Here is a 13281-nt window from a genome sequence, read left to right as displayed (position 1 = left end):
CATACATATACTGCATAGGTGCTGCAGCATTTCCTAGGCAGCAGAAGGCGTGCACTGTACCTTCTATTATTCACTCTCAGCTAAGACAGTGACTGGAAGAGATCAGGCTGGCCTTGGACCTTGAGTTACACCTAATGTGGATATAAATTATATGTGAAATAATTACAAAACTGTGAAAAAGAACTAAATCTGAAAATTATGGTAAAGTGTATGATGAGCAAGTGTCTGCAGGGACGCCATCCTTTCTTACTCAATATTTCGGTATGTAACCCACAGAAAGGCAAACAAAAATGAAGTGGATTCAGTTTTACACCATGTTGCCATAAATCTTCTCTCTATGTGAGTTACAGTGGAACCACGCACAGCTACTGAGCTGCTTCCTTAATACGCTTGTGCTGCAGATGCACTTTGTGCATGTTTTGGCAGGCAGACCTGGACCTCATTGGAATTTTATATAGAATATGAGAAAAACAAGAGTTTGTTGTTTTGTTTTTGTGGTGGCTTTTTTTTTTCTCTCTAAAGTACTTTGTTGGCTTGATTTATAGCTGTCTAATTATCTTTTGTAAGTTAACTGCTGTATTATATATTTGTATTTTTGCTGCACTGTATATTTCTCAAACTCCAGGTGATCAAAAAGAAACTCGGGCAGGCACAATAAAGAGCCATTTTAACAAAGACCTCTTTGTGCAATTAAACACAACCATGCTGTGGCCTTTGCTGGCTCAGGTCTTCAAGATACAGCCCAAGTCCTTCTGAGTTCATGTTATGATGTTGTCTGAAGAAATCTGGTTTTAAAAAATTGTTTTCTATCTTTTCCCAACAGGAAATTGGCTTTTTGATTTAATACATTTGCTTGACTGTATTATCATTATTTTTGACTAGCATCAGCCTAGGAAAACAGTGTTGAGATGTTTAAACCCACACAAAATGTTAAGCAGCTCTCATTCTCCCCAAACTGTGAGTCTCCTGACATTTGTGGGTCAGAAATAGCATGTCAGAAAGGGGGGATTTGACCTGCCTGACCACCTATGGAGCTGCTGCATCCTCCAGTGTTGTGCCTCAGGCATCAGCTGGGCTATAGAAACTGTCCACATGTGTGCTCCTATCCCTGATGAATGGGAGTTAAAGTGCCTCTCCTTGAATTACCTCTGTCTAGGTGGAGCCCTCCTGGAGGCTGACAGTCTGTCTGAGCCCCAGCAGCGTGGGGATAAAGTAAGGGTAATATTTTATCACAAGAGCTCACTTTCTGACTCAGAGAAGGGTTTTTTTTGTGTCTGCTTTGCTCCTAGGAGGCAAATATTTCCTAGAGTGGAGTCTTCTGTTTCTACTTCTGACATCTTTAGCAAGAGCTTCCTTAACATACTATGTTAATCTGAAAGCAGTGTAAGACTTTTCTTTTTTTCCCTTCCATTTACATTTCCCTTTGGCCTCTCCTTTTTTCCAGTCATTAAATAGCCATCATATGTTTTTTTCAACAATCTTATAGCCTTCCAGTACCTGAAGGGGCCACAGGAAAGATAAGGGGGGATTTTTTCCATGGGCATGTAATGGTAGGACAAGGGGGAATGTTGTTAAGCTGAATGAGGGTAGATTTAGACTAGATATTAGGGAAAAAAAAAATAAAATTCAATGAGGATGGTGAGACACTGGCACAGGTTGCCCAGGGAAGTTGTTGCTGCCCCATCCCTGGCAGTGTTGAAGGCCAGGTTGGATGGGGCTCGGAACAATCTGGTCTAGTGGAAAGTGTCCCTACCCATGCAGAGGGGTTGGAACTAGATGATCTTTAAGGTTGCTTCCAACCCAAACCATTCTGTGATTCTGTGATAATTGTCATGACAGAGTTTCAGAGTTGCCTCTTTGCTAAAGGTGACCAAAACCTCAATAATGCATCAAGCGGTTCCAAGCCAGCTGCTGTCATGTCCCAAGTCACTGATACATTATGGTCGGCAGATATGGGTTAATTATCACTTAAAATGTTTATCCTGCTATTGTTTGCATTTCCAAAGCATTTCAGCTGCTGCAGGGCCCTAAATCACTCCCTCTCATCTCGCACAAAAGTATTTTCTCAGCTCAGCATACCCAGGTCTCCCCGGCACCGCCGCCAGCCGCAGTGTCCCTGCACAGAGCAGGAGGTGGGCAGACACGGGGGGAGACAGAAGCCCTGCACCAGGTGGAAACAATTATGGGGAAAAAAAAAACTCGGACCGCACTGGATGAGTTACTGCTGATAGCTGCCAGATAAGCTAACTTAATAAAGTGGTGGCTTAATTAAGCCACATTCCTTGCATCTTGCCTTTCGTCCTGCCTGTCTGAGGCGATGCTATCAAGCAGCTACTGCTTTGCAAGATGGGACAATGGGGGTGCTCCTGGAAAGCTCAGCTCTTCTCTCAGTCCACAAGGTGATGGGTAACAAAAGCCTGCAACAAAGGCCTATCTGCTGCTTGCCTAGTCATGGATTTTTTTATTGGTATCAAAGGTTTGACCCTGAATCCCGTCTTTTGAGGTTCAGTGATCCAGGAGCACCTAAACCTCCAGAGCAGAGGGGAGTAGCTCAGCTTCTCACTGCTTCTTCTGCAGCTACCCATCAGAAAATAAAGAGTGGCTTTGCTTTGTGGGAGTCCCTATCACTGTGGATTTTCTTCCAGGTCACAAAAAAAATAGACATCGCAGTGATCAAGGTTGCCAAAACCCTCTGCAAATTTGGGCTTGTGCATGTTCCTGAGTTAAGACTGCATGAAAATCAGAATTTGCTGTAATTTTAAACGCCAAAGCCAGAAATTTCCCCTTTTGGGAACAAGATTTAAAGTTGATGAACCAACTCAAATTTCCCCATAGATCAAGATTTTCGTGGTCGAACTTCTTACACAGTCGCATATTAGTTTGTGTTTGATGCACGCTCACATTTACAGCAGCATAGCAACCGCCTTGCTGGAAGTTATTCACGAGCTGAAATTATCAGTGGGAACTCACTCTTACCTCTCAGTATGTATAACAAGATTGCTGCTGTGCAACGTTGATTAGACATGTCAACCTGGAGCTGGATGTCTGAAAATGAGTATTGCTATTAAAATGCCTTTGCTAATGAACATGTGTCCATCATTTTGACAGATTTCTCTTTAGGAATGTAAAAAGCTAAAGCATGCAGGAATCCCAGGGTTGCGATGTAGTGTTCAGAGAAACAGGTATGTCTGTATTGTATTTCCTGTGCATTAACCCTAGAGTAGCAGTTTCCCTGGCAAGATCACACTGGTGACTGAAGCTTGCTGTTGAGTGTAGGCTGCAGTAATACAGAGCTGTAATCTTGAATTGGGAACCAGTTGTCAAGGAGAATTGATTTCTGGGGTGTGATCCTCAAAGCAGGGCACCCCTCCTCTAAAACACTTCTTTCCATGTGCCTTAGAGCTTTCATGATGGGAAAGTACAACAAAAATTAAAAGGAAGACTGAAAACAAGACAATTTCTCAAGAAAGTCTTATCCTCCTGTGGAACTCATTGCTGCAAGATGCCTTTGAAGCTACAGGTTTCTTCAAGGGCTTGGATATATGCCAGTGCAGCACAATTTTCCAGTTGTTTTAAGAGGAGCTACATGAGGCCGTGCTTGCTTCAGGGTGCCAGGGCAGTATTTAATGGCTGTAACTTACCGTGTGGTGGGGTTCCCAGTGTTTGACTGTGGGAGAGGGCTTGATCAGGGCAAGTGCTTTGGCTGTCAGAGAATCCAGGGAGGCAGATAAAACCACAGTTTCACCACAAGAAAGGGAACAAGTCCAGGCAAGAGCCACCACCAGCCAGGCTGAGAGGAGAGAAGCAGCTCCTGCAAGGTTCCCAGCAGGAGAGCCCTTTCACAGGAGCAAGCTGTGCTGGCTGAGGTTTGCATCTGCTGCCACAAGCCACTGCAAGAGTGAGAGTCCTAGTGATCCTAGGCCTGGAAATCAGGTGGGAATTCTCAGGGAGAAGAGTAGAATTTATGAAAGTTGTTGCTTCCTCTTTCTGGTTAATTCTGGCTGGCACAACCCAAGATGTCAGCATCTTATCGCATCATGCCCTCCTCTCCAGCCAAGCTGTATCTTCCTCTGAAGAGCAGCTACAAGCAAGGTTTTATCAGCCTCCCTTCTCCCCCAGACAAGAGGAGATGAATGTGCACTTGGAAAGCCATTGGTGTGGCTTGCAGTATATGAACAGCCTCCCCAGTGCACCTTTGAACTCATTCCTCCTGCATTTGTTTGTCTTGCAGATAAAACTTCAGAGCAGTGTTTGGAGAAAAGTCTAATGAGGGACCACTGTTTGCATAACAAAGCAAGGCTTCCTCTTCAGATGTTCAGCCTTCATTAAGCATAATTTATATTCCAGCTAATCTTTAGAAGAGGGTAAAATATGGAGCCAAAGTTTGTTTTTACATAGTTTGGAGTAATGCATTGTTTGTTTTAAGTGGTCAGTTGCAACTGATAGTTGATTTAAATTCAACAAAATGAAGATTTGTAATGGCTTTGTGTTGTCTAGGGGGGTGTTGTGTCATTAACTGCCATGGCTTTCACACTCTTCTGCGTCAGTTATTGAATTAAAGGATAAGACCAAATGGACGGTTTCCCGGTTTTGCAGATATTTCAGCATGTCCACAAGGCATGAGAAACTATGAATTTTTAAAATATGGGGTTTTTTTCCCCGCAGACTCATGTGGACTTGATAAAATAGTGCACTGAACAGCAGTTTACTTCTCTTGCGGCAGCCCTGGAAACCACCACCCTGGGACCCATGAAGGTCACCAGGCTCCTGCAGCAAGTAGTTCTGAGGGTGGTAAGGGACACAGCCATCTGTAAAGGCTCCTCAGCACTGTTGGGAGTCCTGGGGACTTGATGTGGTTTGCTGCCTAGAAAGCAGAACAAGCAGATGCAGCTGAAATCCTAGATGTCATCACAAGCCAATGTGTAAGAAATCTTGTTTTCTCAGCACTCAGGCTTTGTCCAAATCATAGGCACATGAAAAAATATCTCATCCTAGTGGCTTTTCACTGCAGTTATGTCCTCCTGCCTGTGTAAGGTACCCTGCTTTGCTCCAGCTGAGCCCCCCTGCACAATATATTTCACTTATCACCTTCGAGGTTTATTAAAAGATGAGAAATGACTGATAACATTTATCTTGTGTGTACTTATCACTGAGACTTACGCCTTTCTGCAAGTTTACATTGTAATGACAGATGTTTGAAAACACCCTTCACTGTATCATGAAAATTATGACCTGAGTTGTGTATGTGGACAGCACTGAGGTGTGTTCTGTCCTTTCAACACAAGGGCACAGGGTTTTCAGAAACTACTTTGGATGCTGAGTGGGTCAGTGTTGGGGAACCCAGCCTCAGGCTCCTGAGGTGGCTGGACATGCTGTCATTTAAAATGCCTCACGGACAGGGTGCTGGGTTTCCATGTTGCATCCTTAAATGCTGAGAGATCTCCAACTGCAAAGCTCAGGATCCTCACTTTGTTTGGTTCATCATACCCATTACCTGTTTTCAAAGGCAGGTCTAATATTTAGGTTATTTATTTATTTACTTACTTACTTACTTATTTTATTGTTTTTCAGGAAAAAGTGCTGTAAAGGTTATAAGTTTGTTCTTGGACAGTGCATCCCTGAAGGTATGTGATTTTACTGCTCTTACCTCTAGTGTCCCTGTACATTTGTTTTTCCCCTAGTTTGCCCTATTCTCCCATTTGCCCTGTTCTCCTCACTGCCAGTTTGGAAGTGTCCTGATGTAACCGCAGGCTCAGCTGTGTCTCATGTGTCAAAGGGGGAACAGTTTCCAATAAATTTTTGGGAAAATTATTGGTGTCTTCCAAAGGTTTTACTTAGCATGCCAAGCCTTGATCCTCCTCTAAGTGAACGTGGCTGCACAGATCTTATACCATGACTTACTGCAAACAGAGGGATGCCTTCTGCTCTTGGCTAGGTACACAGGAGACCTCTGTGCACCCAGCAGCACAGAAAGGAGTGACTGGCTGATTAAGTCCTGCTTTTAGTTACCCTGGTGGACATCATGCTGACCATGTGCCCTGCTGGCCCAGAAGTCAAATGCCTTCCTGGGGTGCATTAGGAAGACTGGCCAGTAGGGTGAAGGAGGTCTTCTTCCCTGACCACTCTGCCCTGGTGTGGTAACATCTGGAATACTGCATTCAGTTCTGGGCTCCCCAGTTCATAAAGGATGAGGAACCACTGAAAAGAGTCCAGTGCAGGGCCACAAAGATGATTAGAGGAACTGAGCACCTGCCCTATCAGAAACAGCTGAGAGAGCTGGGTTTGTTCAGCCTGGAGAGGAGGAGAGTGAGGGGAGATCTCATCAATGCTGATAAATATCTAAAGGTTTGTGTTAGGGGGGTGGGACCAGACTCTTTTCTGCAGTGTCCAGTGGCAGGACAAGGGGCAATGGGCACAAACTGGAGAACAGGCGGTTCAAGCCAACCATAAGGAAAAACTTCTTCACTGTGAGATTAACAGAGCACTGGAACAGGCTGACCAGAGAGGTTGTGGAGTCTACTTCTCTGGACATAATGAAAACCCATCTGTACATGTTCTTGTGTGGTCTACTGTAGGTGATCCTGCAGTAGCATAGTGGTTGGACTAGATGATCTTCAGAGGTCCCTTCCAACCCTGACCACTCTATGACTGTGACTCTGTGACTCCAGATGTCAGAGAGGGGAGAGCATTGCCAAACAGCACCTCTCTTACACTGCATCTCCTGGTCATGGACATGGCTTTTTTTTGTCCCCAGGGGCAGAGAGAGATGAGGAATTACTTGGGGTAGGTCATGCAGTAGTGAAAAGGGAACCATCCCCCTCCTGGCAGAGAGGAGCTGCCCACCTGCTTTGCAAAGGCAGTACCAGGATCACAACACTCAGAGGTTCCTGCAATGACATGTCATGTGGGAAAAGGCTGAGCTCTGCCTGCCTTCACCTCAGGAGAGGCCTCTGTTGGGTCTACCCAGCCAACGGCTTCACTGAGCAGTAGCAATGTAACTTCTTCAGTTGCTCCCATCACTTCACCCAATTCAGATGAAGTTGGCTCCCTAGTTACAGGATAGGAGAAACTCTCAGGCAAAAGCAAATGGTCAGACATAACAAGGCAATAAACCTTGTTTGCTCCAAAAATGAGGTTAAAGAAGTTGGTTTATGGTAACACATCCTTCTATTTGGTGACTTAGGGAAAGCCTTGAAATGACCTGAGAGTTTTCCCAGTTTGGGCTGAATGGAAAAGTGACAAATTTACACACTGGAGAGGGTTAGCTGGCCTTTGAATTATGGTCTCCAGCCAACAGGAATTATAACCCAAAACCTGCTGCTCTTTTTTGTATTTGTATCTGCTTTGCTTATGGCTGGAAACTGGAGCACTAGTTACAAAAAAAATGGAAGAGGGGAGGGGAAGGGAGGGAAGGAAAGGGAAGGGAAACCACACATCTTCTCAAAACACAAATTGTGCATTTGCTATTTCCTTGTGGAGAAACAGCTCATGATGCTCGCTCCAAGCCCTGAGGACCTGAGTAGGGTTTGGGTGAAATTAATGGTTACAAGGATTTCTTCATCACAAGGTTTTGCAGTGAGATTTGTTTCAGGGTGAGTGGCATGAGATGATAGCTCCAGTGCAAGATGGACACTTGGAGGAGGCAGTTGTGCTGTGTTGTACAAGACAGTTTTTTGTGTAGGAGGCAGAAGCCCTGAATCCTTTTGGGGTGGAAGGAAGCCAGGATTCTATAGTCTGGCCTCCAGCTTTCCTATGGATAGTAACAATTTTATATGCTGGTTATTCACTCAATATAATGGATACAGCAGGAGAAGTAATAGGAGTAAAAATAAAATGAGACCATGGCAATATATTATTTTAGGCTTCTAATTTTCATCTCTTGAGGTTTTAGGTGATTATGAAAGCAGTTTTTATTATGTACCCACTGACTTCATTTAATTCTGTCTGTTAACTGCATCTCAGTAACCTGAGAGTTTCTGCCATTAATTGAATTTCTCTGCTGGCTCCAGCTTCTCTCCCTTTGTATCTCCATGCTCCCTTTTTCAGCTCAGTCTGTGTTTTGCCTTTAACTTCAGAGGCCACAGCAATTGCTATAACATCTGAGACGCTCCTGGATTGTTGGTATAGGGAAAAGGAACATGATTCAGTGAGGCATTCATTTCACTTACTCTGTTACAAGACATCACTTGGCTCTTCACACGTTGTTTTGGCATAATCTTGACGGAGTAGCTGTATGAAAGGCATATCTAGACACAGGCACATAAATACATTACAGATGTGATCTTATTGGAGCACATCTGCACCTTTTAATCCAGTGCTGGTAAGTCAAAGGCATGAGTAGTTCTTGTCTTCTCCAGGATTTGGCAGTGGCTGCAGGCAGCAGGGTTGGGAGAGGGACAGACCCTCCCTTGTCTGCCGTGTTACGGCCACCTCAGGAAGACACTGTTCTTCTTGGACAGCTGCTGTTTAAACAGATTCTTTCCCAAAAGGTTGTGTCTTTGTCCATGTCCATCTTTGGTTTCTGTCCTGTTATTTCACATCTGTCCTTGAAAAGCAACAGAACTCATTGCAGTCCAGCATGAGTCCATGCCCACAGGTTCTTAGTTTCATTTGCTTTGGATTCACCTTCTCGATCTCAATTTCAGCTGCAGGAACAGGGAGCAATGATCGTCAGGGAACATTGAGAGCAGTTTGCTTTGTGTGATTCCCCCTGTAGCATCTCTTTCCTGCTCCACCTGACTGGAGAAGCAGGTAAAAAACAAGCTCCTCACCCTTTTCTCCTGAATGATCTCCTTCCTTTTTGCTTTGGAGACTCACAGCTCCAAACAATGAGGTTCTGTCATGTGGTATGACCTAGAGTAAAGCAAGGACAGATGTAGTCTGAACAGCTTATTTTGGAGAGCACCTTTCCTACCGCTGGTTTGTTACTTGACAGTCTTGGCTGTGCATTAGTTCAGAGCAAAATACTTGATGACAGGAAAACACTAATCAGATCTGCCCTTTCCTCACTAATGCTGTTCCAGAAATTTTCTTGGTAGAACTTCACATGCTGTATTGTCATTCCTGAGTTCATTGAAATATGCATAGAGGCATCTGCTATTCTGCTTCAGATTTTTGTATTTTCCTAAAGTCTGGAACAGCCTGATCCTCACAGTGAGACTTGGTTTCATCCTCAAACCATGTTTCTTAGGCTGGGTTGGCGGACAAGGGGCTTGAATGCGGGAGGATATGCATCCTTGGTTCTGGAGAGCTGCAGAGGTGGTGCAGCAGAATTTGCTCAATTTCATCCCAGTTGTAAGGACTGTTCCTGAGGGAGTTGTGTTACCTGGGACCAAAGCCCTGGGGGTGCACAGCTTTGTGATGTGGGACCTGCCCACAGTCACTGCATGATCTGGGTTGGTGGTGTGGGAACCACCAGCAGGGAGATTGCCACCTTCTGGACCATTCCCTGGCTTTGTATGAAAGTAAATAAAGCAATGGTCTTGATGAAACTCTGCTCAGGTGGGTGTAAAAGCCTTGTTTGAAGATGAGTTACAAGACATATGACAAAAGACACAAGATTAAAAAGAACTGCTGTTGTTTAGTCTAGACAAAAGAAGGCTGAGGACAGATGTGATAACAGTTTTTAGGTATGTGAAGACTTGCGGCAAGGGTGAAAGTAAACTGTTCTTTTTGGAACAGTTCAAGTTCTTCAAGAAGAAGAGGAGAAAATAGTAGGCTTAAATGGCTATAGGGGGATTTTGGATTAGATATGAATAAAAATCTTTCTATCTGCCAGGATATTTAATCTTGGGAAACAAACTGCATGGTGGGTCGTCTCCATCCCTCAGGGATTTCTGGATACAGGGTAGATGAATGACTGTTAGGAAAGGTTCACACATAGAGGGGTAATCCTGCTTGTGATGGAAGATGGTCCCTTCCAGAACTGGTTTTTTGTGATTTTATTTGGGCACATCTCTTTGTGGAAGTTCAGGGAGAACAGTGCTCATTCTAACTCTGCTCTGAATAAGCTGAACACAGCACAGGCCAAATCCAGCATCTGCGTGGGTATACTGGCTAAGGAGAAGGCATGTTCACTTCAGTGCTGGGCATACTAACCTGTTCTCCATCTGATTCTATTGCAATGGAAAATGAAAATTGCAACTGTGCCCAGGAAAAAAACACCACTAATGCTTTATATCTGGGACTATTTAGAAGTGCCAAGTGTGATGGGAGTTTACAGCCCCAGCACCACTTAAAAAGCCCAAACTAGCCCCCAGGCTGTGTGTATGGAGGCAAGGGCCATGTTTTTCTTCCATGTGTAAGGCTATTAGACCCTGGTTACTGCTGCAGTTCCTGGTGCCATTCACCACTCCATCACTGTGGGCAGACTTCAAGTGTTAAAATCAACACAGTTGTGAAGCAAAAAGGACAAAAAGGATGCCTCATATTCAGAATGCAACAAGCACAAGGGAGAAAATGCTTGGCACCATTAAAGTAGTATTTTTTGGTCTAAGAAGGTCTGGCCTGACATACAGCAGCTTGTTAAATCTCATTTGTTGCTTTTCTGTACCTTGGCACACTGTCACTTCCACCTCCAGTGCTACACGTGTCCTCTATATACTTTGAGCAGCAAATGTGGTTTCCCTTGCTTTACCATCTATTAGTTCATTCTAATTGTTTGGAAAAATGATCATACCCAGAGATGTCTGCTAGTGATTAGTGTTAGTCAATAATGAGTGTGGGGTTTAATTATTTTATACTGTTTATATGAAAACACAATGCATTGCCGGGAGGTCAGTCAAACACTTAGGTTTGGTTTAGATCTGTTTGGTCTGGAGCAGGAATGGGGTATTTCTGCTGTGGCCCCCTAGTACCCAGTTACATGAAGGTCACAGTGACAGCCACGTGGACACTGTGTGCTGGATGATGTTCCTCCAAAACGATAAAAGAGACTGCCATTTGCTTTGGCATAAAGCCCAACCTTCAGCAGGGTTTGCCTGTGCTGGTTTTGAGACAAGATGCTGCTTCAGCTTCTTCCTTCTCCTGGCTAATACTCTCCATGGTGCTGCAAAGCACCCACATCTGAGGGCCTCCTGTCTGTCCCCAGCCCAGCCACCAGCCTGATGCCAGGGGGCAGGGATGAAGGTCAGACCCTGTTCTGCTTTGATGTCCATTGCCTGGACTGCAGCTCTGCTGCCACACACCAGTGAAATGAGAAACAGATTCACTCTCCTTCAGGTTTCAACTGGGGACTTACAGTATTCTGGGATTTCAGAGACAAGCCCAGTCAGTCACTTACCATGCCCTAATCCTCACATTGCCATTACTAAGTGTGATGATGGTTTTGTAACATGTTCTTTGCTAGAAGAATGTGGCTTTGAACAACTTTTCCTTATGATACACTTTCTGCCCAGATTTGGCAGTTCGTCCTACAGTGTTTCACATCATTTTGCTTAGGAAATGTTGTTATGAGCACTTAAAAATTTGTGGAAGAAGACAGCAAAAAGCTTCTAGGTAATTTAATATTTCTGTTGGAAGACTTCTTAAATTCTGCAAAATGGAAAAGTGTTCCTTGCTTAAAAAACACCTTTAAGAAATAGCTTAACTACTGTAAAGCTGTGATTAGCAATTACAATTTTTCTACAATTCTTTCCTTATGCCTCATCAGTCTTTAATTTCTAGGTTTCTTCAGTACTCAAAACCAATGTAACTTTAATACCTAGCAGAGAGTTCCTGTCATATTATCATCCAGCTACTGCCATTGGTATTCTCCTAACCACATTTTTCTCTCCCTAGACTATGATGTCTGTGCTGAAGCTCCTTGTGAACAGCAGTGCACAGATAACTTTGGACGAGTCTTGTGCACTTGCTACCCTGGGTACCGCTATGATCGGGAGAGGCATAGGAACAGGGAGAAGCCTTATTGCCTGGGTGGGTAGAAAAATATGTCGAGCTCACCTCTGTTTAATGACAGATCCGGCTCCCTCAGGTCTTTAAGGATTCAGTTTAGATCTGAAACCTTTCTTGTTCTCTTTACTATTACAGAACAAATGTGGCTTTTAACTGTATTTGACATATTGGTTCCTTGAACTAAGAGATCTAAATCCCCCTGAAATTATTAGGAGGTAGTACCTAAAACAAGACATATGCATCCAAACCCTTTGAAGTATTGGGCTGATGTAATTTTCCCTTTATTAATTCCTCCTGCATGTTTTGAGTCATATCTGGGTTTTGACCTAAGATGAGGGACCAGGAACCCTCAAAGCACTATAATCCTGCCTAATTATGAAAAGAAATCCTTGGGGTTTGATTCACATGGCTAGTATCATCTAATTCAGGAGTGATCACTTACATGAAGTCCCATGTGGCTAGTACCCTCTGACTCAATAGTCCTGCACTGTGTGGTTTACTGTGGCAGGGACCCAAAATTTGCTTGGAAGCTTTACAATGCAAAGAAACTGAACACGGGGCGTTCACAGATAAAATGCCAGGTGTGTTAGCAATAATAGTGCAGTTTGCACTCAGCTCCAGCCCAAAGTACCAGAGGAGCTGCAGTTACTCACTTATTTCACCACAAAATCTCCTGCTACCCTTAAAGGAAGTATTTTATTGTATTTGAGGTCTGAAACCTCTGGCGTTAGGATATTTTCAGCTCTTGCTCCTCTCCAGATATCGACGAGTGTGCCACGAGCAACGGGACGCTGTGTTCTCAGATCTGTGTCAACACCATGGGCAGCTACAGGTGCGAGTGTCATGAAGGCTACATCCGGGAGGAGGACGGCAAGACGTGCACCAAAGGAGATAAAGGTATATGCCAGGAGGGGCGTAAAGGTCATCGGCCAAAGTACTGGCTAAAAGGGTGATGTGTTGTAAAGAGGAACTGCACCCTATGGTACACTTGGAGCCAGGGGTCTGAAGCTGGTGATGCCACTGGAGAGCCTGGGTTGTTCACTGGGGACCCAAAAGCCTGTGGAGCAGTCCTGCCACAGGCCCTCCTCCTCCCCAGTTCATAGAATCATAGAACTGTTAGGGCTGGGAGGGACCTTAAAGACCATTTATTTCCAATCCCCCTGCCATGCGCAGGGACACCTCCTGCTAGATCAGGTTGCTCAGAGCCCCATCCAGCCTGGCCTTGAAAACTTCCAGGAATGGGGCTTCCACCACCACCTCTCTGGGCAACCTGTTCCAGTGTCCTGCTGCTCATGAGCTGCACGCACACAGCAGTAAATCAGTAGATGCATCTACAAACAAAAAGCACAAGTACATTGGAGGATGTGGAAAGCATCTTCCCCTGGAGAG

The 13281-nt window shown here is 44.5% G+C and overlaps 1 protein-coding gene across 1 annotated transcript in view; it reads left to right on the top strand.

Annotated features, from left to right (window-relative positions):
* Nucleotides 1-13281, top strand: part of CCBE1 (collagen and calcium binding EGF domains 1) — a 110058-nt gene that overhangs the window by 76747 nt on the left and 20030 nt on the right. Inside the window, exons 3-5 of the mRNA XM_051643389.1 lie at nucleotides 5572-5624; nucleotides 11779-11913; nucleotides 12652-12789. Coding sequence (XP_051499349.1) covers nucleotides 5572-5624; nucleotides 11779-11913; nucleotides 12652-12789 — 326 coding nt within the window. The remainder of the gene's footprint in view (nucleotides 1-5571; nucleotides 5625-11778; nucleotides 11914-12651; nucleotides 12790-13281) is intronic.

This window comes from Apus apus, chromosome Z (assembly GCF_020740795.1).
Source record: "Apus apus isolate bApuApu2 chromosome Z, bApuApu2.pri.cur, whole genome shotgun sequence".
NCBI lineage: Eukaryota > Metazoa > Chordata > Aves > Apodiformes > Apodidae > Apus > Apus apus.
Note: the sequence above shows the minus strand (reverse complement) of the source record. Positions and strands in the feature narration are given on the sequence as shown.